General features: G+C 43.3%; 1 protein-coding gene across 1 annotated transcript in view; it reads left to right on the top strand.

Moving 5' to 3' along the window:
• Positions 1-24,153, top strand: part of FAM3D (FAM3 metabolism regulating signaling molecule D) — a 34,222-nt gene that overhangs the window by 4,132 nt on the left and 5,937 nt on the right. The window contains exons 2-10 of the mRNA XM_048487315.1: positions 5,814-5,872; positions 7,198-7,269; positions 10,727-10,837; positions 13,108-13,128; positions 14,786-14,909; positions 15,030-15,088; positions 18,421-18,471; positions 21,579-21,663; positions 23,448-23,574. Coding sequence (XP_048343272.1) covers positions 7,257-7,269; positions 10,727-10,837; positions 13,108-13,128; positions 14,786-14,909; positions 15,030-15,088; positions 18,421-18,471; positions 21,579-21,663; positions 23,448-23,574 — 591 coding nt within the window. The 5' untranslated portion in view covers positions 5,814-5,872; positions 7,198-7,256. The remainder of the gene's footprint in view (positions 1-5,813; positions 5,873-7,197; positions 7,270-10,726; positions 10,838-13,107; positions 13,129-14,785; positions 14,910-15,029; positions 15,089-18,420; positions 18,472-21,578; positions 21,664-23,447; positions 23,575-24,153) is intronic.

Genomic DNA, 24,153 nt, shown 5'->3' with positions numbered 1-24,153 from the left:
CGATTTTTGGGAGGCTGCCGCACTGCCTTCTGGGGCGCAACGCAGTGCGGCAGCCTCCCGCGCAGGCACGTGCGGCTGCAGGAGCACGGCCTTCTGGGGCTTGCCATTTCCTGCTCTGTGACAGGGCGCTCCTGCTGCCACCTACCCCCCGTCTGTGGAGCCTTTCAGGCAGTGGTGGAGCGGCAAGGGGACAGGGGGTGCGTTGTGCACCGGGCACATGCCTGGGGGTGGAAAATCGCCCCCTGGCCCTCCCCCTTTTCCCTGCGCCCACCCTCCCCCTCCCCCTCACCCTCATCCCCTTCCCACATTTACCTTAGTTCCTTTTCTTTTTCTAGTACTTTTTCAGTCTGAAAAAAGCAGCCTATTTACAGTTCAGGCTAAAAACTGCCTGAGGAACTACAGTTCCTGGGAGACCTTGAGGTCTCCTGGGAAGTATAGTTCCTCAGGCAGTTTTTAGCCTGAACTGTGAAGAGGCCGCTTTTTTCAGACTGAAAAAGTACTAGAAAAAGAAAAGGAATTAAGGTAAGTGTGGGAAGTGGGGTGGGGGCGGGGGCGGGAGGGGCATTGCGGGGCAGAAAAACCACACTGCACACCAGGCGCAGTTTGGCCCAGCTACGCCTCTGCTTTCAGGTTATCTTTGGAAAAGAAATCATAGGCCTTTCAATTTCCCAAGTACTGTCAGTCAAACAGACTGGTATCCTTTTGGAAAGGGTTTTTTTCCTCACCAGTTTCTGGATCAGCGAGATGTATGTTGTGGGTTTTCCAGGCTGCGTGGCCACAGCCTGGTAGTTTTTGTTCCTAACATTTCACTCACTTCTATGGCTGGCATTGTTACTCACTGAGCAATTAACTGGGCAGTCCTATGCAGAGATACATGTTTTAACAGCATTGACTTCAGTGGGCTTAGAAGGGACTAACTCTACTTAGGACTGTAAGGTTTTTATGGAATTTACAGCCGGATTGATAGATTACTTTAAAAGCATTGTAAATGGATTCATGGAGGAGAGGTCCAGCAAGGGCTACTAGCTGTGGTGAATAAAGAGAACCTCCACAGTCACAAGCAGTGAACCTCTGAATATCAGTGCTAGGGGGCAACATCTCTGCCCTATTGGTTGGCCTTCTAAGGGAACTGTGAAGTACATTGCTGGGCTGTATGGAGCACAGGTCCGATCCAGCAGGGTTCTTTTAATGTTGTTGTGTCCTTATTGTTCGTGGGTGTGTAAGGTGCTGTCAGGTTGTAGCTGACTTATGGCAACCCAGTACAGTTTTCCAGGCAAGAGATTAACAGAGGTGACTTGTTATTGTCTTCTTCTGCATAGCCACCCTCATATTCCTTGGTGGTCTCCATCTAAGTTCTAACCAGGGTACTCCTTCTTATCTTCTAAGCTCTGACAAGATCAGGCTAACCTGGGCCATCCAGGGCTTGTGCTTAGTGTAGTAGCTAAAAATATGAGTTGTAACCTGGCACGTCTTCGATTCAAATTTTACTGTAGCTGTGAACTCGCCAGTGAGTGGCAGGTTTCTCAGCTTTCCACTTGCCTTAGGAGTGTCAATAATACTGACCTTCTTTAAAGGACTCCATAAACATTTCTGATAACACAGAGATGCAATGTACTTTGATCATTTAAAAGCCAAATATCACCTTTATCTGCTATGCTACATTCCAGCATCCTTGTTTAGATAAGATGTGGATAGCAAGCCTGCTTGCCTCAGTTGGTTGAGCAACCTTTTGTTTAAGCTAACAGGGAACTGGTCATAATGTAGCCGGACATCCGGTTGAACAACTCGCCGAATGGTGCTATTGTTTGTATCTCCAACAAAGAACCAATAAGAGGCACACCAAAAAGAGAGAAAAAGGAGGAGTCGCAACCATCCCTCCAAAGAGACCATAGTTCAGTAATAAAAGATGTATTTGGATTGTAAAGAGTTAATCTCTGGTAAGAGTCTCAGATTGGAAGATTGTAAAAGGCTTTCCTACCTAAGAATTAGGGAAGTCTGGTCAAACACAAGGACTATTGCTATGAAATAGTATGGAAGGCAGTTCTCAGTAAGCTCTGTGGAGCCTTTCTCTGTGGAGCCTTTCAAGGAGCAGCAGTGGCGTAGGAGGTTAAGAGCTCATATATCTAATCTGGAGGAACCGGGTTTGATTCCCAGCTCTGCCACTTGAGCTGCGGAGGCTTATCTGGGGAATTCAAATTAGCCTGTACACTCCCACACACGCCAGCTGGGTGACCTTGGGCTAGTCACAGCTTCTCGGAGCTCTCTCAGCCCCACCTACCTCACAGGGTGTTTGTTGTGAGGGGGAAAGGGCAAGGAGATTGTCAGCCCCTTTGAGTCTCCTGCAGGAGAGAAAGGGGGGATATAAATCCAAGCTCTTCTTCTTCTTTGGAGGAGAAATCATAGGCCTTTCACTTTCACAAGTAGTGCCAGTCAGACAGGCTGGTATCCTTTTTGGAAGGGTTTTTCTCCTCATCGGTTTCTGGAACAGCGAGATGTATGTACTTATTACATTGTATAACCAACATTTAGTTCAATGACTAAAAAGCCACAGGCAGATGCTCCAGGAAACCATCTTTCAATCGTATTGCCATGAATCTCCTGTTGAAAAAACAAATAAATAGAAGTTTGTCTCTAACCCATGTGACTAGTTTAGACGCCATGTCTTTGGATTAATAGGACATAATAGGAGAGAAATCCATCCTGTTCCATCTAAGACCTGTAGCTGGCCCTCACAGGTTGCTAAACAGGAAGCTAAGATAGGCAGGGAGTCTTCCACCCATTGTGCAAGTACCAAACCCAAAAAATATCCCCTTTCAGGGCTGGGCTTATTCAAGGGTTTGGCTGGAGCCTGCTGTGACCTAACGGACAGAGGGTGAGAATGTTTCAGCAGGAGAAAATAAAGAAGTCTAAACCTTTGCTTCTTGCGAGAAATAGAAAAAATTAGTAACCACTCCTAGAGAAGTGGTGAGAACTGGTTGGATCCCACCTCTGAGTTAACCCTTTTATGACTGAGTGTGGAATAAACTTGCAAATACCAGCACTCTCTCTCAACAGAGTCAGCTGGTATTTAGTAGATATACTATAAGGCCCCTTGTGACGGATCAGCCCACACTGAAGGGTTAATGTGTTTGTTAAGGTGCAGATTAGCTGGCCTTAGCAACAGCAAGCAAATGTGTAAAGCACGCTCCTTATATGGAGATGCCACCTGATTGGCTGGCAGAGGCGCAGTTTGCCTACAGCCTTAGGTAGGGGGAGCTAGAAGTGCTGGATATATAAAAACAAGAACAGTCTATGAGAGGAAAACTTAGATTCTTGAGCTTTTGGATCATGATCAGAAGAGAAGTATGACTTTGTCAGCAGGAGCTGTTTGAGCAGTGTGAAGCTTTGCTAAGCTTATTGGGATCTGAGACTGTGGAAGGTGACCCGCAGCTCAGTAACCAGACAGAGCGCGTCTGTCAGTACACAGTTCCATCCAGTCTGGGAGTGAAGTCCAGAGGGGTAGTGAAACCCAAATAGGGACCAGTAAGAGGAAGGCTAGGGAGCCAAGAGTCCTCTAAGCTCCAACTGGTAGTGTGGGACCGTGGGTGTACTAGTAGCTAAGAAGCATAAGACTTTAGTAAGAGGGGAAAGTACCCTCAGTGGGCCACCTGCATGTGTCAGTGAAACTGCTTGAGAAAATCTGTGAAGTAAGAGACTATCTGAAACCGCATGCTTATGAAACCTCTCTGTGCCATCTGAGCAGAAATGCCATTTCTGTCAAAATAAAGTTAAAAATCTGTTTTTCATGTTACCAAAAGTGCCAGCATGTCTTTGGCTAGTTTAAATGGCGTAGTGCCTGCTGTGTTACCTCCAAGCCCCCTCAACAGAGTTTCCCTTCATTTTTAAAGAGGCTCTGTTGTTTACTCCTTCAGTGGCTGAGTGAGTGGGTGGGTGGTAAAAGGTGACCGGTCCATTATATTATACCCCTTCTGCACATGCAGAATAATATACTTTCAATCCATTTTCACAATTGTTTGCAAATGAATTTTGCTATTCCACAGAGTAAAATCCAGCTGCAAATTGCATTGAAAGTGGATTGAAAGTACATTATTCTGCACGTTCGGAAGGGACCTAAGACTGGTTTCAGACAGAGGTGGGATCCAGCAGGTTCTCACAGGTTCCCGAGAGTAGGTTACTAATTATTTGTGTGTGCCGAGAGGGGGTTACTAATGGGTGATTTTGCCATGTGATTTTTGTCTTAGTTACGCCCCTCCTCCGCTCCTCAGCAGTAGCGCGCAGAACTTGAAGCAGTCTAGCAGGAGGTGCGTGGCAGACTGCACCTGCGTGCATTCGTTTCCCGCCCAAGGACCGGCGCAGCGGCATCATCCTTGCCACAGCTCCGCCCAGCGATGCCCCGCCCCCAGAATGCCCGGCCATGCCCCGTCGTGCCCCGCCCAGCCCCATTGGCGCTACGCCACTGTTTGAATCCCACCACCATGGGAACCTGTTACTAAAAATTTTGGATCCCACCACTGGTTTCAGAGGGTAGCTGTATTGGTCTGCAGTAGAAGGATAGATCTCACTCAACTCACTCCTTAGAGACCCTCACGTTTTCAGGGAATGAACTTTCAAGGATCAAAGGTCTCTTCGTCAGATAAGACTGGTACTCCAATCAGCCAGTAAGGAATGAAAACAGCCCAGATGCTGGGTCTTTGCCGTATCTTGCAAGGCTGAAATAACTATCAAAGTCAAAGCCACAAGACGTCAAATTGGCATGTCCATGTTACAAGAGGAACTCCACTTTTTCAGCTAGGCAAAAACTGGCCAATCAAAGGTTTTATGACAGACTTTCAGTTTGTCCCGCTAGGAGAATGACAAATTATATGTTGGTTTTGAGAGAGCTCAGCCAATAACATAAGAACGTAAGAACAAGCCTGCTGGATCAGACCAGAGTCCATCTAGTCCAGCCCTCTGCTACTCGCAGTGGCCCACCAGGTGCCTTTGGGAGCTCACGTGCAGGATGTGAAAGCAATGGCCTTCTGCTGCTGCTGCTGCTGAGCACCTGGTCTGCTAAGGCATTTGCAATCTCAGATCAAGGAGGATCAAGATTGGTAGCCATAGATCGACTTCTCCTCCATAAATCTGCCCAAGCCCTTTTTAAAGCTATTCAGGTTAGTGGCCATCACCCCCTCCTGTGGCAGCATATTCCAAACACCAATCATGTGTTGCGTGAAGAAATGTTTCCTTTTATTAGTCCTAATTCTTCCCCCTGGATCAGACCAGAGTCCATCTAGTCCAGCCCTCTGCTACTCGCAGTGGCCCACCAGGTGCCTTTGGGACTCACCTGCAGGATGTGAAAGCAATGGCCTTCTGCTGCTGCTGCTGCTGAGCACCTGGTCTGCTAAGGCATTTGCAATCTCAGATCAAGGAGGATCAAGATTGGTAGCCATAGATCGACTTCTCCTTTATAAATCTGTCCAAACACCTTTTAAAGCTATCGAATAAAGAACTGTTCTTGAAGCTCCCCAGGACGTGCATGTAATCTGTGAGGTATCCAGGGAACTTTTGGGTTTCCAGCTGTAGTTTTCCATCAGGTAAGATAGGAGGGGTCTGATAAGCTAAAAAAGGAAGATCTGTGGGAAGAGATATGTGGGAGCTTTTCAGAAACTGGAAGCTTTTTCCTTCAGGAAAAAGGAAATACATTGTTAAGCTGGGAAGGCTTCATTGAATGAAGACCAGAAAAGGTTGAAAAAGGGAGAACCTTAAACATAATCTGAAACAGAAACTGTGGAACTTTAAAATTATTCAGTCTGCTTCTTAATTTACCATTTTAGAAGTCCAGGAGGGAACCTTTTATAATTGAATAGGATTGCAGTCAACATCAATTATTATTGTAGGTATCATCTACTTTTACTGTATTTTCTTATATCTTGTAGTTCTCCTTCTGTTTATGGTATACCTTTGTCTTAGTTGTTTGCATTGTTCTTTAATTCCGTAATTTCAGCTGTTTATGGTATACCTTTGTCTTTGTTAATTGTTTGCATTGTTCTTTAAATTCTGTAATTTCAGCTGTTTATAGTGTACTTTTGTCTTCATTAGTTGTTTGCATTGTTCTTTAATTCTGCAATTTCAGCTTTTCATGGCAAGGACATCTTGATAATTATTTACAGATCAAATGGCTATTAAAGGGATGTCTGGAGGGACTAGTTTGCAAGTTTGCAAGTCAGCCTTTGCCTTGAAACTGTGTGGGTGACTTTGGGCCAGATATTATCACTCCCATCCTATCCCACCTTACAGGGTTGTTGTTGGAGTAAAAGGGGAGAAGACCTGTGTACATTGCCCTGAGCTCCTTCAAGAAAAGGCAGGACAGGAAAAATGGACTGACAGATAGTAGACAGCATCAAAAATGTAAAATGTTGTGTGGTAGCCTTCCTGCCATTTTAAAGTCAGATAACCCATTCTGTGCTGGAATTCTACAGCCAGGATTGCGAGACCAGCCTGGTTTTAAGTCCAGAGGGACACCCTTGTTAGTATTCAGCAGAATAGGAAACAGAAATTTTGTGGCACCTTAAAAAATAACAATATTTATTCTAGCATGTGATGAATTAAATGTCGACTTTTGAAAAACCCTCATGTTGAAATAAATTTTAAGTCTTTGAGGGGGCCACTGGATTTCAGTTTTATTCTGGTTCAAAAGCATAATTGAACAATGGATGAGGATTGGATATCATTATTTATTAGTAACACCTATCAGAATATCAGGCAAGCCACAGAACATCAAGACACAAAAGCCACAGAGCTCCTTTGCTTACTCCCTCCCTATTCCCCCCTGTTCATGAAGTAAATACATTCAATTTTCCTTACACTATCCCTTTCCAGTGTGGTGTAGTGGTTAAGAGTAAGTGGATTCTAATCTGGAGAACCACGTTTGATTCCCCACTCCAGTTATCCAGATAAGAGTCTGCCACTCATGAGGAGAACTGGATTTGTTTCCCCGCTCCTGCACATGAAGCCTACTGGGTAGGTAACCTTGGGTTAGCCTCACAAAACTCTCTTAGCCTCTCCTACTTCACAAGGTGTTTGTTGTGGGAAGAGGAAGAAAAAGGAGCTTGCAAGCTGCCATGAGACTCCTTATAGTTGAGAAAAGTGGGGCATAAATCCAAACTCTTCTTCTGTTCTTCTTTCACCTAACATCTTGTGCCTTTTTATTTTCATCAGGTTATCTAATCACCTTTGAAAAACCTCTGGAATTTTGTTCACTGTTCTAGAGTGGAAGGATGCGACTGGCAGGTAAGAAAAGGATTAAAAGAGAACGTTACCAGAGAAATCCATGGAATTAGACTACAGTTAACTGCATAGGAATTGCTCTGCAAGTATTCTTGGCCATTCATTCTGACCTCCTCTTCCCATTCTGTTTTTCGGATGGCGTTCCCACTGTACCCCAGCATGTACAGGATCACCAGTGCCTGGCGAATACAATAAAACACCATAGGGATGCAGGGAAAGTAACTTTTCTACCTGCACTGCCCTCCTACCTGCACTCATCTATGAGTGGCAGTTTTCAGGTAGCAATGGGAAGTTCAGGGCTGCACAACATGCTATTGTTTGCTTATCTGGATGATTCTTACAGGTGTTTAATCCCTCTTGTTGGTGTGAGTTTTCTTTTCTTTTTGGTAAAGGTTTTTATTTTTTCATTATATCAGAAAGGGGGAAAAAAGAAAAACTATACAAACAATGGAAAAGAAAACAGATCTTTTCTTGAGTACAATTCTAGGCACTAAGAAATCCAGCATAATACAAATAATATTCTATAAAATCATAAGAAAGAAAGGAACGAAGGAACGAAGGAACGAAAGGAACGATCGAACGAAAGATCGAACGAAAGATCGAACGAAAGATCGAACGAAAGATCGAACGAACGAACAAATGAACGAATGAACTGACTTTGTGGGCAGACGGTTACCTGTTGCCTTGTTAGGGAGTGATCCCTTGACATTTTCACAATAAGTGTTTATATAAATCCTTCCTTCAGTCAGAGTTCTTTTACGTCAGGAAAAGAACATTGTGCCCCAACAAGCACTGAAATATTAACCACCCTCCTGTGCCTTAGCGGATATTCATTAATTTGGGTCAATGAAGTTACAAGGACCTTGAGAGCTTCCTGGGGTGTGGGAACCAGCTTTTCCCCAGTTGTAAATATCTTTTGAGCTGATATTTCCTCATAAAGTCCCATTGCTTCATTCAACTTTCAAGCTGTCTCTGAGCACCGTAACTAACAGGCTAGATTATTGAAAGAGAAATGGGCAGTGGATTTTGGCTTACGGAAGGATTCCTGCCTTTGCCATTAAAGCTGTTGCTGAACTGGGAGACAAGTCAGCTGTTTCTCCTCTCACTTGGCTTTCTTCCTCCACTAATTATTTTGTTTATTTGGGATATTTCTGTGCCTCCTATTCAGCATCCTGCTCAAGGTGGCTTAAAATTAGACAATGTAACACTATGAAAACAAGCCATTAAAATTGGTAACTTGGAATTGGTAACTTGGAACGCTGTATTTTAATGGGGTTAGTATTTTAATATTATAGAGCCTATGTTTATTTATTTATGGTTGTTTAATTATTTTATATTGCGCTCTATCTATTATATTCATGTTGTGCACTGCCCTGAGCCCTCCAGGGGAGGGCAGTATATAAGTTTAATTAATAATAATAAAGACAACAACAACAACAACAACAACAATAATAACAACAACAACAACAATAATAACAATAATAATAATAGAGCTTCAGCATCTATGGCACAAACCAGCTGAGGTCGTCCCAGTGGTAATCGGCACGCTGGGCCCCATCCCAAAAACACTAGGGCAGCACTTGAAACACCTTCGAATTGACAAAATTAACATCTGTCAAATTCAGAAGGCAACCCTGCTGGGATCCGCACGAATACTACGCTGATACATTACAACTTCCTAGGCCTCTGGGTGAGGCTCGAATTGTAATGAAGGCCAACAACCAGCTAAAGATCTGGCAGCTGTGAAATCTACAACAACAATAATAATAAAAAAACAAGGCACTAGACATTGAAAAACTATGCATAAAAAAGAAGCAGGTCATTTTAAAATCTGAAATGAGGTGACCTCTCATTAAAAGCCTGGGGAAACAGAAGTGTTTTGACCTGGTGTTTATAATAAAGTGGGCAACAGGCGAGCCTCAAGGGGCATGGCCTTCTACAGGCGAGGTGCCACCACAGAAAATGGCCTGTTTTTTCCTTTTCGTTTGTGGGTTTTCAGGAGCATATCTGCTACAATGTCATGATTAGAGAAGCTGAAATATGTGCATATTGTCATCATAGCTTTGCAAAGATACCTCTGAAAACAAAAATGGGGGGATGACAAGGGCACAGGATCGCTAGGAAAAAATTATTCATCTACTTTGTACACAGAAATCATGTGCAGATGAGCTGCAAGTGTAACCTCAGCTTGTGGGTTCTGTGGGGCAGAACTTGGAATGAGTTTGCAACAATTTTTTAAAAACCAAAATGGTTTACTTTCTTAACACATAACGTATAACATCAACATTTAACATCACACTTCAAGGTCCTGTTCAGGTTGCATTTTCAACTCCTTATATTTACAGTCTATTGATACTGCCAAGTCCAATTCTTCTTTGCAAGTGGATTGGCTCCTGAAGACTCCAAGGGCTTGATGAACTGGATTCAACATGATGAAGGTTTCCAGGAGAATTCTCACCCATTACAACCACAAAAACCCTTAACAAGGGTTAAGGGCTTATAGAAATCAGGGTCCGAGCCTGGTAGCCTTGTCTCCTCCAAAATGCTCTGCAGCCTCCTGCTGCTTTGAGTCTCCACCCCTTTCTGGGTCAACCCATTCTAAGCATGGGGGTTACACAAGCAGAGGAAACCTCTGTGGGGAACCTTCACCAAATGGCAGAGGCAGAAGACTCTCTGCAGCAGCACACAAAATGGCAGGCGCAACTCTGAAATTGATCAGAGCTGCGTCGGCCAGCAGGCGGGAAAGCAGAATCGTTTTTGCTGGCAACCCTTGTGTTCTCCACACTGTGGGAACACAAAAAAACCAAAACAGATCTTTTTAAAATGTCTGCAGGTCGTTTTATTTTTGCTGAGCAGAACTAGGTAGGCGCTTGGACCCAAGTGGAGCATTCTAAAACAAAGAAGGACCGGCAGGTGGCGGATGAAGCTACAATTTGGCTTTATTCTTTTTGTTGGAAAAAATATAACACAGCCCAACCTGGCTCCACCTTCACAAAGAACTTGCATGCCCTAATTCCATCAGTGAACATAGTGATAGTCATGAGCACAGAGAGGGGATTAGACAGGTATACAGAAGAAAGACTCTCAATGGCTTGCCATGGTGATTGACAGGGAGCCCTCCATCTATCTACAAAGGAAGCAGACCTTTGCTTACCAATGCCAGGAGACATCAACAGGGGACAGCCTTGACCTCTGGGCCCTGTTCGTTTAGCCCTGCAGGGGAATTTATTGGCCATTGTATGGAAAAGTGTGCTGGATTAGATGGATCCAACAGAGCTCTTCTTATGTTCATAACATGATTTTAAAAAGGAGATGTACAGGAATTGGTTAAATTGCAGTGCAGGGTTTAGCCTCTTGCTTTTTTATTAAGCTCTACCCCTGGCTTTGTCTTACTGTATTGCTATCTAGAGTACTTCTGTCTCATTAGCTTTTGCTGGGCTACACATTCTTTCTGTTGCAGGCGTGCTGCGGGGCCTGGCCTTGGTCTTCACTTTAATCACAACCTGGCTCTTTGCCACCACCTATTTCCGCCACGGAAGCATGAAATCCGTCAACCTGAGAAGCTGGTTGGGTAAGTTGTGATTGTATTGTTCTTTCCACCCTATTCATTGGCCTTCTTATAAACATCATAAAACTACACCCTGCTCACTGGCCTTCTTATAAATATCATAAACCTTTATAGAGGTGTTCACAAAACTCTTAAGACCAGACACTTTGCAGCTAGGGCCGATTTCTTTTTCTTTTCATTAAACTTGTCATTAAAAATCAGTTGTTCAGTTCCATTTTCATTGTGGCTGATTTCGATGGTGGGGAATTTCCATCTGCACGTTTTTTGTTCACTACTGAATTGGGATGCCACCCTCATTGAGACTCCTCATTGAGACTCCTCATTGAGCCCTCTGGGAAAGGGTGGGATAAAAATATGATACAATTAATTAATTAGTTAAGGAGCTGAGGATTCTGTCTGTCCCTGCCAGTGTCCATATCAACAGTGGCGATTGCCCCAGTTTTAGAGGTGAACATAGCATACACTTGTAGCAAGAGGGGATAGGGGAGCATTTGGTAACTGTTAGACCTACAATCCTTGCTCAGTAAACAGACTCTGTTGTTGGTTACAGTAGCCTTTGTGACTGAATCAGACCTGAGCCAAACTTATTCGAGCCAGTTCTAAAGCACTCGAAAAGCGTTTGATCACCTAACTGTCTCCCACTTCCTCTTCTTCCCTTTCATGCCGGTGAGAAACTTTCAGGCTCCAACTTAATTGTGTCTAGCGGGGAGATCTTCCTTATCCCACTGCTTGGGGCCGTCATGATTACATCTTGCCCTCAAGCTTACCAATCTCCAGTCAGGGATTCCTTTACTACATACAGAGCAGCAGACATGTGATTAATAACTACATACATACTACCAGGCATGTAGTTGATGCAGGATACAGTGTTTAAACCCGAGACAGTAACTCAAGAAAAATGTATAAGGTTGCTGAGCCAACTCAAATAATAAATACATGGCCATTAAGCAAGCACCATGCGTAGCAGACACCTGGGACCTTCTTCATACTAATCATGGAAGGGTTGAATGTGTGGAGAACATTTTCACCACCCAGTTTTATACAAGTTGAGGACAGAATAGCAGGCAAACAGAAACTTCTTTGGGGTGTTGTGTGGTTTCCCGGCTGTATGGCCGTGTTCTGGTAGCATTTTCTCCTGACATTTCGCCTGCATCTGTGGTTGGCATCTTCAGAGGATCTTCAGAAGCTTCTTTCTTATATTAAACCAAAGCCAACAATAAAGCGTATTGCAAGGACACACCCGTTGATGCTACCTCCTCTTGGGTGGCAGCATCTGTTTGTAACTATGCCAAATGGCAAATATCCCTATCAGTTACACCTCTGCTGAGTTATATTCTTTACTCTTTCCACTCCTGGCCTCCACTCCTGAACATTCAGCCAAGTAGCAGAATACCAGAGGTTTCCAAATGTTATTAATTTCCATTTGGCTATGTTAATGAAAAAGAACATAAGAAAGAGCCTGCTGGATCAAACCAGAGTCCATCTAGTCCAGCACTCTGCTACTCGCAGTGGCCCACCAGGTGCCTTTGGGAGCTCACATACAGAGTGTGAAAGCAATGGCCTTCTGCTGCTGCTGCTCCCAAGCACCTGGTCTGCTAAGGCATTTGCAATCTGAGATCAAGGAGGATCAAGATTGGTAGCCATAGGTCAACTTCTCCTCCATAAATCTGTCCAAGCCCTTTTTAAAGCTATCCAGGTTAGTGGCCATCACCACCTCCTGTGGCAGCATATTCCAAATGCCAATCATGTGTTGCGTGAAGAAATGTTTCCTTTTATTAGTCCTAATTCTTCCCCCCAGCATTTTCAATGCATGCCCCCTGGTTTTAGTATTGTGAAAAAGAGAGAAAAAATTCTTTCTGTCAACATTTTCTACCCCATACATAATTTTATAGACTTCAATCATATCCCCCCTCAGACGTCTCCTCTCCAAACGAAAGAGTCCCAAACACTGCAGCCTCTTCTCATAAGGAAGGTGCTCCAGTCCCTCAATCATCCTCGTTGCCCTTCTCTGCACTTTTTCTTTCTCTTCGATATCCTTTTTGAGATGTGGCAACCAGAACTGAACTGAAAAGGAGTTACATGCAGGCCTGCTGGTCTCTATACAGAAACCCCATTTTGATTCTTAGAAATCTTTGGTTCATACAAACTTAATATTCCTTGATCAAATACAATTTTTAGGCATTCTGGTCCATTCCCACAGTTTTTTGATTAGTTGACATCTGGATGCCTATACCTTACTTCATACTGCTTTTGTTTCCTTGTCACCTTCACAGGGTCCAGCGATGTGCCAACTAGTGAGTATCCTGATTTCATTTCATATGATTGTTTTGTGCACCCCACTTCTCCATACAGTGCGAAGCTCCAGGAGAGAGCACGGGAGACTTATGGAGATTTTGTAGCATTTGTTTTATGTACACATACATAAATGGAATACAGATGGCACTCAGGAGGAACTCCCTCCAAGTGAGAGTACTGCCATAATTTCTGGTGGCCTGTTGCTCCGGCAACCAAAATGGCAGCCAAACTGTCCCCATAGGAACAAATCTTCTGATAATTCAGGATGCCCTGTTGAGCATTTGCAGTTTACTGCACTATTTTTAAAGAGAATTGGGACAGCAAAAAATTATTTATTTGACTTGAATCCTGCCCTTTCCCGACTGGTAAGGAGGGTTATCACCACGCTCTCCCTTGTTTTTGTTAGTTTTTCAAAAAACCCTCCTTTTTAGTGCCATACACTGAATTGAGATTTATTGGTTTGTTTTAGAGGCTGGAATAGAAGCAAGGTAGTTCTGCTGTCCCCCATAGCATCTGGGAGGGTAAATAGGCCAAGACATAGAGTTTCTGGCAATTTCTAGCAAGTCACTTTCGGAAGGGGTGCAGCGATATCGGGGACCTTGCTGTTTTTGGTTTGTTTTTCCTCCCACCAGGAGGTCAAACAAGCATAGAGACAGGACATTATTCCTTAGGTTTTCTTCATAAAGTCTAGTGTGTGCATTTTGGTACTCGATAAGTTCACCTAATCAAGATTATTTCCAGTACTACATTTTGGAATGCCAAACAAAGGCCTCAGAAACAGGCTTGTTACAAAAATAATTCTTTTTTTAAAAAAAATTTATTGTATAGAATATTATTATATTTGTTACAGTCAATATGTTTGTTCCAACTATACATTTTTTCCTTTTTCACCCCCCTCCCCCCCTCTTTTCCATTGATTATTTCAAGCAAGCAGCAGAAGGTTCATTCTTCTTATTCTCTTATTCCATGGTTCTTTGTTAAATCCAGCTTCTTCCATCCATTTTTCATACAATGTCCATAGCTTCACAATATCTTCTAGTTTCTCTTGCCATAGTGTATTTTTGCCAGTCTCTCAAAAATCTCTAACTGAATTTGTTCCCAAATATATTCCAACCATTTTGAGACTGTCCATTTCTTGTTATCTTTCCATCCCAACGCCAACACTGTGTGTGCTGCTCTAATCATTATTGTATACATTGGTTCCACATTTCTGTTCACTCTTATATCATCTATTATCCCCACAATTAATAAATCATTGTTTACATCAGTTACAAAAATAATTCATACAGCCGGTCCTTTGGGTTCTTTAGACACTTGAAGTACAAAACAAATCCAGTGCCAGAGACTGGCTCGGGCAAACCTGAGCTCTCGGTGCGCCACATTAGGAGGAACTCAGTCAGAAAGAGGCTGGAGAGTGTCCAAGACTAAACATTCTCCTCCCTCTGTCTCTGGTATGTGTCTCCCAGCTGATTTTGCCCACCATAAAAACAAAAAAGGGACATGGTTGAAAGGGCAAAGAGCTCAACTGACAACCTCTTGCTGTAAGGCCTACAAATGTTGTAGAATCAGTCCTGCAAAGCATGGCACCTACGTTAGGCTTACCGTGGGAAATGTTTTGTATGATCTATAGGGGATTTTGGGGGTCTCTCTCCACAGAAGCTGCAAAAGCCCGATATAAATGCGGCAATCAAAAAAGTTGCCCTGAAAATTCCCTGACTTTCAAGATCGTCAGCGGTGCAGCCAATGTCGTCGGACCTTCTATGTGCCTTGAAAATACTGTGTAAGTTCTGTGCAAAACACATAGTGTGCTGTGGCACAACTCCGCTTTAATTCACAAACAACGATAGCCTTCTGTGTGCCGGACTTTGCTGACTCAAATTTTTCTTTTCCCCCTTTTCAGATTTATGAGCAGCGTTAAAAATAATGTCGGCCGGGGTTTAAACATTGCTGTTGTCAACGGTGAGTTTGTCAAAGGTGGTGATAACCTCTTCCCTCAAGCATGAGTTTTCTAACCATGGCTGCTTCGGCACATGCAGAATAATGCACTTTCACTCCACTTGCAATGCACTTTGCAGCTGGATTTCACTGTGCGAAATAGCAAAATCCACTTGCAACCGATGGAGAAAGTGGATTGAAAGTGCATTATTCTGCATGTGTGGAAGGGGCTCTCTGCTGTTTCTTCTTGCACTGAGTACAGAGAGAGTCCCGCTTGTATCAGGTACTTGGCCACCTTCTTGCAATACACCATGAAAAGAAGGAAACAGCTCCCTGTTGCTGGCCTCATAACATTATGACAAGATAAACCCAATGTTACATCTTCAAAACATGTGCTTTGAAAGAGTGGTTGAGACTGTTTTGCTCTCTGGTCACTTTCACCCTCATCTTGTGGTCAACATTTTGTGTGCAGCTGAAGGGATTCCCCCTGCTGCCATTTGCTGAAGGTTGCCCCAAGACATTTGCTCTGCCAGTTCCAATCTCCGGTGCCATTTCAAAAAGTTCACCGTTGTACTCAGCTGGTTCCACCGTTTCTGGCAATATATAGTTTTCCTATTTTTTTTCTCTTTTTTTGGTTTATTTTGGAGGAGCTATCTTCAAAGATACACAGACATGCATAAAATAATCTTAGCCACGCGGAGGACTCCCATTGAAAAACATTGGGACTGCGGAGGACAGGTCTACCAGGACTTTTATGACCTGGTGAGCTTAAGAACATAAGAACACGCCAGCTGGATCAGACCAGAGTCCATCTAGTCCAGCTCTCTGCTACTCGCAGTGGCCCACCAGGTGCCTTTGGGAGCTCACGTGCAGGAGGTGAAAGCAATGGCCTTCTGCTGCTGCTCCTGCTCCTGAGCACCTGGTCTGCTAAGGCATTTGCAATCTCAGATCAAGGAGGATCAAGATTGGTAGCCATAGATCGACTTCTCCTCCATAAATCTGTCCAAGCCCCTTTTAAAGCTAAGCCCCTTTTAAAAGGAGTAAGGCAGAGTTAACCAACTTGTTGTTGGAGAGGGAGACTTGGATTCCCCAGCCCCCTTAAGTTGACATAGCTCGAATTTACCCTACAAACAGATTGGCTGGAGAGAGACCCCCTCCTACCCAGAAATGTTGCCAACCCACCTAATAATAGGATTTGACTCCATCACTTCTGTAGCTAGTAGCCAGAAGTTAGAATGTGTTTAGGGTTAAGGGGTGCCAAGAAATGCTACTGTAGCCAAGTCCTCTTGTTTGCAGTTAAAAACTGTTCATTTTGCTCAATGAACTGATTAGCTCTCCCAGGCACTCTGGAGAGCATTGTTTGCTTTTCAGCCGTGATCCTTTCTGAGCTTCTAGCAGTAGGCATGCATAAATTGTAGGCTGAAACATTTAATGGGCTTGTATCCTGTTTGCCTGTACAATAAACAGGAACCAATCCCCTGTTATAATAAAACTTTGAGATAAGAACGTTGACCTTGAGAAAATGGTTTAGCATCTGGCAAAGTGGAGGGGAAACTGGCAATGGTCAGGGCATAGAGAGGTCAGAATAGTTTATCTCCATGTGCATTTTTGCTTCACAAAAAGGGACAAAAAGCAAGCCTAGGGAGGCAGCTGCTAGGGTTTCCAACCTCAAGGAGAGATCTGGAGTTCTCCTGGAATTTGAACCGATCTCCTGACTGCATAGAGCTTTGGCAAGGGAGAGAATAGAGGAAAAAACAAAGATATGACTGACAACATTTATTTCAGCATGAGCTTTCATTACTTCTTCAGATGTGGGGAGGGGCAGACACTGCTGGAACATCTCTTTTGTTTTGGAGCAGATAGTGATGTCACAACACTCCAGATCTCTGTCATTTTCACCAAAGAGATTTGAAAATTCCTTGAGAGTCATGACACCACTCCTGTACCAAAACAGGAAGCGATGTCCCTGCATTGATCAATGCCACCCATTTTCTCCCAATTGGTACATTGAGTGATGGTGGGGGACAGTTTGTGTCGCTAGTAGGTCCCTGCCAGAACGGTTTGTCAACTGTATTAAGGGCACATCCATACTACTGAGTCCATATGTTGAGAGGAGCATAACTTGAAGCAGTAAACCCATTGTGGGGGGCACACTGGATGAATTTTATGTACCCTCATAAGGATCACACCCCAGTGGAATCCCTCATAATCTTATCTGCAGACCCAGTTGGCTGTTTGTTACTGGCTATCTGGTTCCCTGGGTTACCACAAAGCCCCTCCTCCCACCCACAACGGAGCAATTTCTCAGCAAACATTACAATCATTTTGAGGTGGGAGATAATAAGACAATAAATACTTGTATATTTTATAATAGTTGTAGTTGAGCAGTACTGATGGAGACAAAAGCCTTTTTAGAAGCGTTTGAGGAAGAACTGCTTCTGTGGTGTACACATGATACAACAATACAGTAATGTACGTGAGAAGCAAGGAAATGAGTGCACACCTCATGAAAAGTATGTGTGTGCTTGCCTGGAGAATTTATACTCTGCTTCTCCAGAGACCTGCTCAAGACAGATCAACAATTTCACCCACGTCAGTTAAGATACCCTCGATGTGGTGGGTTTTCTGCTGAACGACTGGAACACAAACACTATCTTGGTAGTTCATGCTTTCATTTGGATGTGTATTGTTTATTGTTTTATGTTTGTTTTGTGGATGTTGTAAGCTGCCCCAAGCCCTAAACGAGAGGGGTGATCTATTAAATTTCATTTAAAAATAAAATAAAAATGATGCCATAATATCATAAAACAACATAAATGATCAACATTAAAAACCAGCCATTAAAAAGCCATTGCCCCACCGCAACTGTCCTAAAATATATATCCTGTCTATGATGACTAGACTAATTTATATGTTTAAAAGATTAAAAAAAAGATGTGACTAAAACTAGAACTGAGGATATAAGTTTGAATTCCCTGTCAGTCTTGAACTTCATTTGGTGTTCTCGAGCTACTTGAAGTCTGTCAACATGAAGGGGGGAAATGGGGATTATACATTATAGAGTGGGAAATTATGAAAATAGATAATGCTTTTAACTACACTTGTTAATTAGTGACACATTCTTTATTACAGCCTACAAGCCATACAGACACAGAACAAACAACATTAATCAATCAACCTAAAGTCATGTCACAACATATAAAATGAAATCCTAGTACTCGTTAACTAAAATTTCAAGCTATTTTCTTATATTTTCCAGCTAGCCAGAAAAGAAGAGCTGAGCAAAGTGTGTTTCTGTGCAAGTATGTGTACATTTTGGTGCTTTAAAAGTTGTTGTGTTTCCATTGACCACCTAGGAACTAACGGCCACCTCATCAAGATGGCTGCCTTTGATATGTATTCTGGAGGTAAGTCAGCTTCATAATTACATAGAGGTATTCCACAGATAGTTTTGCACTTCTCCTAGAACATAGGCTGGTGTTCTTATGGTGTTCTTACATATTGTGTTTTTATACCAATCTAGCGGTACCCTGCCACGCGTTGCTGTGGGTTATTATGGTGAAATGGGAAAGGAACAGACACTGACCCTTCCCTCTCCCTCCACTAGAGTGGGTGGGTCATATCCAGATGCTGGGTCCCCTCCCTCCCCTCCCTTGCATGCCACCCCTCACTCTCTCCCCTCCCTCACTTCTCTTCCCTTGCATGCCACCCCTCCCTCTCCCTCATGGGTATGTGTGTGTATGTGTTTCACTTCCACTCAAGTTACGGCCTACGTACTGTTTTAACTGCTCATATCTGGCCATCTGAGTGAACATTCTAAGCTGCACGAACATTCTAAGGGTGACAGTTACACAAAGGCAGCTGCATGTCCTTCACCAGGGAGCGCCAGGAAAAAGGCGTTTTACCTGGGCCAGGTGTGAAATTTCCGGTATGTGAACATCTAAAAACACTCTCGCCTGGCTGACTATAGTGGCTGGGAATTTTCAGAGGAATTGGCCCAGCAGTTACTGAGTTATACTACCACTAACAAATACACGGTTTGCTTTTTATATATATAGATGGTGTTCTTATACTGAAACAACCTACCAAATTTTGTATATAGAGAAGGGGATACTTTGAGTCTTTTATCCTTTTTTCTCATTTAAAATTTATTTTTATTAAGATTCCTCTTTTCTGAGTTCAGTGTCATGCTGCAAACCATAGGATTTATTGCATTGGGGCTAGTGAAGATAAAAGAACTAGGGACCCAGTTTGCAGAGTGAGAACAGCATACTACATTTCTCCATAAGCGTAGGTAGTAAACTAGTAGAGAGGGTTAGTTCTCTTCTCTTACTCCTCCCTCACCCTTTTTCACAGGTTGTTAACATCAGGGGCAGAGCGAGAGAGAGCTGAGTCCAGTGCGTCGTGTGCCCCCTGCCCCCTTGGCGCTATGCCACTAGTTAACATGCTGCCATAGGCATATATGTTCAGATGGGCTCCTTATTATTGTGTGATAATAAAATGACAGCCTTTATACACATTGTAATGGCATAAAATACTGTGTTTTTGCAGCCATAATCTGTTGCAGCAAAAATAAACAGCACTTTTAGGACCCTTTAAAGCACAAGTGTCAAATTCACGGCCCTCCAGATGTTATGGACTACAGTTCCCATAATCCCCTGCCAGCATGATGCTTGCAGGGGATTATGGGAACTGTAGTCCATAACATCTGGAGGGCCGCGAATTTGACACCTATGTTTTAAAGACTCAGTGATTTATTCTGCACAGCACATATCAGACATATCGAGGATGGAAAAAGAGGGGTCTTGAGGAGGAACTCCACACAGCTTTTTCCCCAAGACATCCTCAGGACGCCTTATTTCAGCTCGAGCCATCTTTTCTGGAGACGCTACAATGTGGACTTTTTTCCTGAAGTCATCTGCAAGTTGTCTCCTGCTTGCTATGTGGAGTCAGGAGTTGAGACATCATCTTTCCCCCCCCCCCTGACTGTTCAAGCTCTCTTGTCAGTTTCCTCCACTGCCAGCACCCGACAATTTGTGCTGCAATGATTCTCCATGTGCACAACTAATTGGTGACAGTTACATCATACCTTTGCTCTGCCGGCTCCTATCCAGGGTGCCTTTTCAGCCCCCAAAGTACATGGTTGTACTCAGCTTGTCCTGCCAATTCTGGTGATATATAGTTTTCTCTTTAAAAATAATTTCGATGAGCTGTCTTCAAAGACACAATATGAAATCAGCATGGATTTTGAAATCATGTCTGTGTGTCTTCGAAGACAGTTTATCCAATTTTTTTAAAAGGGGGAAACTATATATTGCCAGAATCAGCAGGACAAGCTGAGTACCGCCATGTAATTTTTGAACTGAAAAGGCACCCAGGAGCAGTGTTCTGCCCCCCCCCCCCAGTTAATCTATTTGAGGTGTCCTGTACTTGGCTAGGACAGAGTGGGGGAGACACAAGCCAGGTTCAACAGTTCTTACAATGGGTTTATTACTGGAGAGAAACAAGACCCTAATTCCTCCCTTGGGTTTATCTAAGTCAGAGTAGTTGCTTGTCTTGAGCAGGTTTGAAGCTGTAGACTGTGTCTTCTCTTGGCTGCTTTCAAGAAAGTCCACTGTGTCTTGCTTCCTTTCAGTTCTTTCAGCCTTTGTCATGTTCTAACTGTTGCTCAACTTAACTTGTGCTCTTTGGACCATCATATAATGATATGGACGTCACAGATATTCCGGTTTCCAGCTACCCTTAACACCTCTCTCAGACTGACTGACTAAAACTAAAACAGGGGATTGCTGGGTAAAGAAAGGAAACTGCCTATTGGGATATGTCTTAAAGGGACAGGGGCTAACTAAAATACCCTCCCTTAGAAGACTTAACAAAGAACTAAAACCATGCTAACTATGGGGAAACTAAAGCTTAATGTGGAAATAACAAAAGCCTCAGTGGGGGCATGACAAGCAGAACCTTCAGAACAAGCATCCGGGGTAATTTTCACCAAATTGCTGCATTCACAGAGAATCCATGCAGCTCAAAATGTCAGGCATGAGAGGTTTAAACTCAGTCAGGAAGAAATGGCAGATGGCCACGGCGAGGGGGGGGGGCTGTTTCTCCTATGAGGCCTTTCTTGTCCATGCTCTCCAAACAAAAAATTAGGAGGCAGCTTTTTCAAAGACCTTCCCAGGACATCTTACTTGTGCTGTGCCTAATGGATCAGTGTTTTTATTCCGCCACAAGATCTCTTTGTTGCCCTTCTTGCAATGCAAGGTTTCATCTCCCTTTCTGCAGGATTTTTTAAACATTCAATTTGGATCTTATGTGTGATGCTGTAATGAACTGGACTGATGCAGCGTCTTGCTTGTTGGGGATCCAATTTTCGTCATAATTTGACACTCACCTTGAGACACGAGTCTGCACGCCCAATGGATCTAGAAGATGCAAATATTGATGTGATCACTAGATGGCAGAATAAGGAGGCTAATAGAGAAGTGTCAGTCACTGCCTTTGGTTTGTTTTGTAGACGTTAAACATTTAGTGATGTTCCTAGAGGATGTCCAAAAAGGTTCCCTCGTGCTGATCGCCTCTTACGATGACCCAGCCTCCAAGTGAGTAAAGTAGAAGTATCTCATCAAAGGTTCTTTGACCCATCAAGTCATTCTTTATTTTCAGACGTTGTGTAATGATGTAAACTTGTGTCCCTTCAGCGAGGGCTTTAGCAAGCCACTAATTCTCAGTGTTGATCACGGGTCTGTAATAAGGAAATCATAACGCTTACCTACCTTCCAAGGCAAAGAGACAGTGCAGTATAGTGATTCGAGTGCCAGGTTAGGATTAGGGAAATCAAGAGATCAAATTCCCTTTATGCCATTAAATTTGCTTGGGGAATGTGATGATATCACAAAACAGAAACCTTGTACCTTGACTCAAGACCAACCGATATAATATGAGAAACCAGTATAATATAAATCAGTCTGCAAGCTGTCAAGTTCTCCAAAGCTTTTAATCAGGATAAGTGTGTGGGGGTTAATAAGGGGGGAAAGGCGCTGATCAGGCTAGCTCAATATTCTCAGAGCTCAGACGCTAAGCAGAATCAGCCCCTTAATAGGTGGATGCAACGAGGATGATTGAAGGATTGGAGCATCTTCCTTATGATTGGAGCATCTTCCTTATGAGGAGAGGCTGCAGTGTTTGGGACTCTTTAGTTTGGAGAGGAGAGGTCTGAGGGGGGATATGATTGAAGTCTATAAAATTATGCATGGGATAGAAAATGTTGACAGAGAGAAATTTTTCTCTCTTTCTCACAGTACTAGAACCAGGGGGCATACATTGAAAATGCTGGGGGGAAGAATTAGGACTAATGAAAGGAAACACTTCTTCACGCAACGTGTGATTGGTGTTTGGAATATGCTGCCACAGGAGGTGGTGATGGCCACTAACCTAGATAGCTTTAAAAGGGGCTTGGACAGATTTATGGAGGAGAAGTCGATCTATGGCTACCAATCTTGATCCTCCTTGATCTCAGATTGCAAATGCCTTAGCAGACCAGATGCTCGGGAGCAGCAGCAGCAGAAGGTCATTGCTTTCACATCCTACACGTGAGCTCCCAAAGGCATCTGGTGGGCCACTGCGAGTAGCAGAGTGCTGGACTAGATGGACTCTGGTCTGATCCAGCAGGCTAGTTCTTATGTTCTTATGTTCTTATGATGCAAAACTACCAAGGAAGTCCAAGGTCCAGGGGCATACCTCTGGAAAATGGAACCCGGGGCGAGCACTGAAATTGAGCCCCCCTCCCCCCAGACTCCGCCTCCTACCAAGGTCCACTTATGCCAAGGTCACAAAGCAGAAGCAGGCAATGGCAAACCACCTCTGTTCATCCCTTGAAAACACTACATGATTATCATAACCTTGGAAAAGAGGAAAGAGCTGTTTCAGGTATGATCTGATGTCTCTTGTAGCAGGGTTGCCTAAATGAAAAGCACAGGTGGGTCCCAATAACTGCCATAGTTGTAGTAGCTGTGGTCAGTAGCTCTTCTAGTAAGACATAGCACTCTTCATTCAGATCAGTTTTGTTCTGTCTTTCTAGAGCAGTGATTCCCAAAGCGGGCGCCACCGGGGAGGCGGTGATGGTTACAGGTGCATTTGGGGCCGATGAATAACTGTAATTAATACATATATCTTTCTGTTTAATTGCTATTAAAATAAAAACAATTAATTTCCAGGGGGCGCTAAGTAATATTTTTTCTGGAAAGGGGGCGGTAGGCCAAATAAGTTTGGGAACCACTGTTCTAGAGGATTAAAAACTGGCTCCTTTTAGGCTGCACCCAGAAGTCTCTTGTATTGTCACCCTTTAGAGGTCCCCAGATGTCTTTAAAGCTTTTCTGTCTATTAGGCTGAATGATCAAGCACGGGCGTTGTTGGCTGACCTTGGAAGTAGCTACGCTGCCAAGCTTGGATTTCGGGACAACTGGGTATTCCTAGGCGGGAAAGGACTCAAAGGCAGAACCCCATTTGAACAGGTACCTTCTCGATAACAGTAGCTGCAATAAAAAGGAATGTCTTTTTTTTTGCACAGTCTGTGTGCCAACTCGAAACTTTGTGGGTTTTCCTTATCAATAATCAACCTCCAAAATGAAAGAGCTGATTAAAATGGTGGCTAAAAGGCAAGTGTGAACGAACCTGTCTTTTTCTTTTCCATGCTGTAAGGTGCGTGGGGGGCTTTTTAAAACATTTTTTAAATTTTTCATTAAAAAGGAAAAAAGCAGAATGGAATTTAACTTGATTATGATTCTGCATATAAAGAGAAAACCAACAGTGTTATACAAATAATGTTCCATAAGGGCATAAATGGATAAACAAGAGAGAATGCTATTATTAATATTATTGTCTAATAAATGAAATTAAATTATCTCTCTTTTTTTAACGAGGAGAAAACATAGCTTAATCCTAATAAAAGAAGGAAAATAGTTTTTTTGAAGAAACCTGAAGTTCAGTCACCGTTATTTTTATTTTCTAAAGATGTTCTTCCAAAGTTATAAAATCCATCCAATTATACACTGATTTCCTTCCGCATGCAGAATAATGCACCTTCAACCCAC

Source organism: Sphaerodactylus townsendi, linkage group LG03 (assembly GCF_021028975.2).
Source record: "Sphaerodactylus townsendi isolate TG3544 linkage group LG03, MPM_Stown_v2.3, whole genome shotgun sequence".
Lineage (NCBI taxonomy): Eukaryota > Metazoa > Chordata > Lepidosauria > Squamata > Sphaerodactylidae > Sphaerodactylus > Sphaerodactylus townsendi.
The sequence above is the reverse complement of the archived record's forward strand: the minus strand, read 5'-3'. Positions and strand labels throughout refer to the sequence as shown.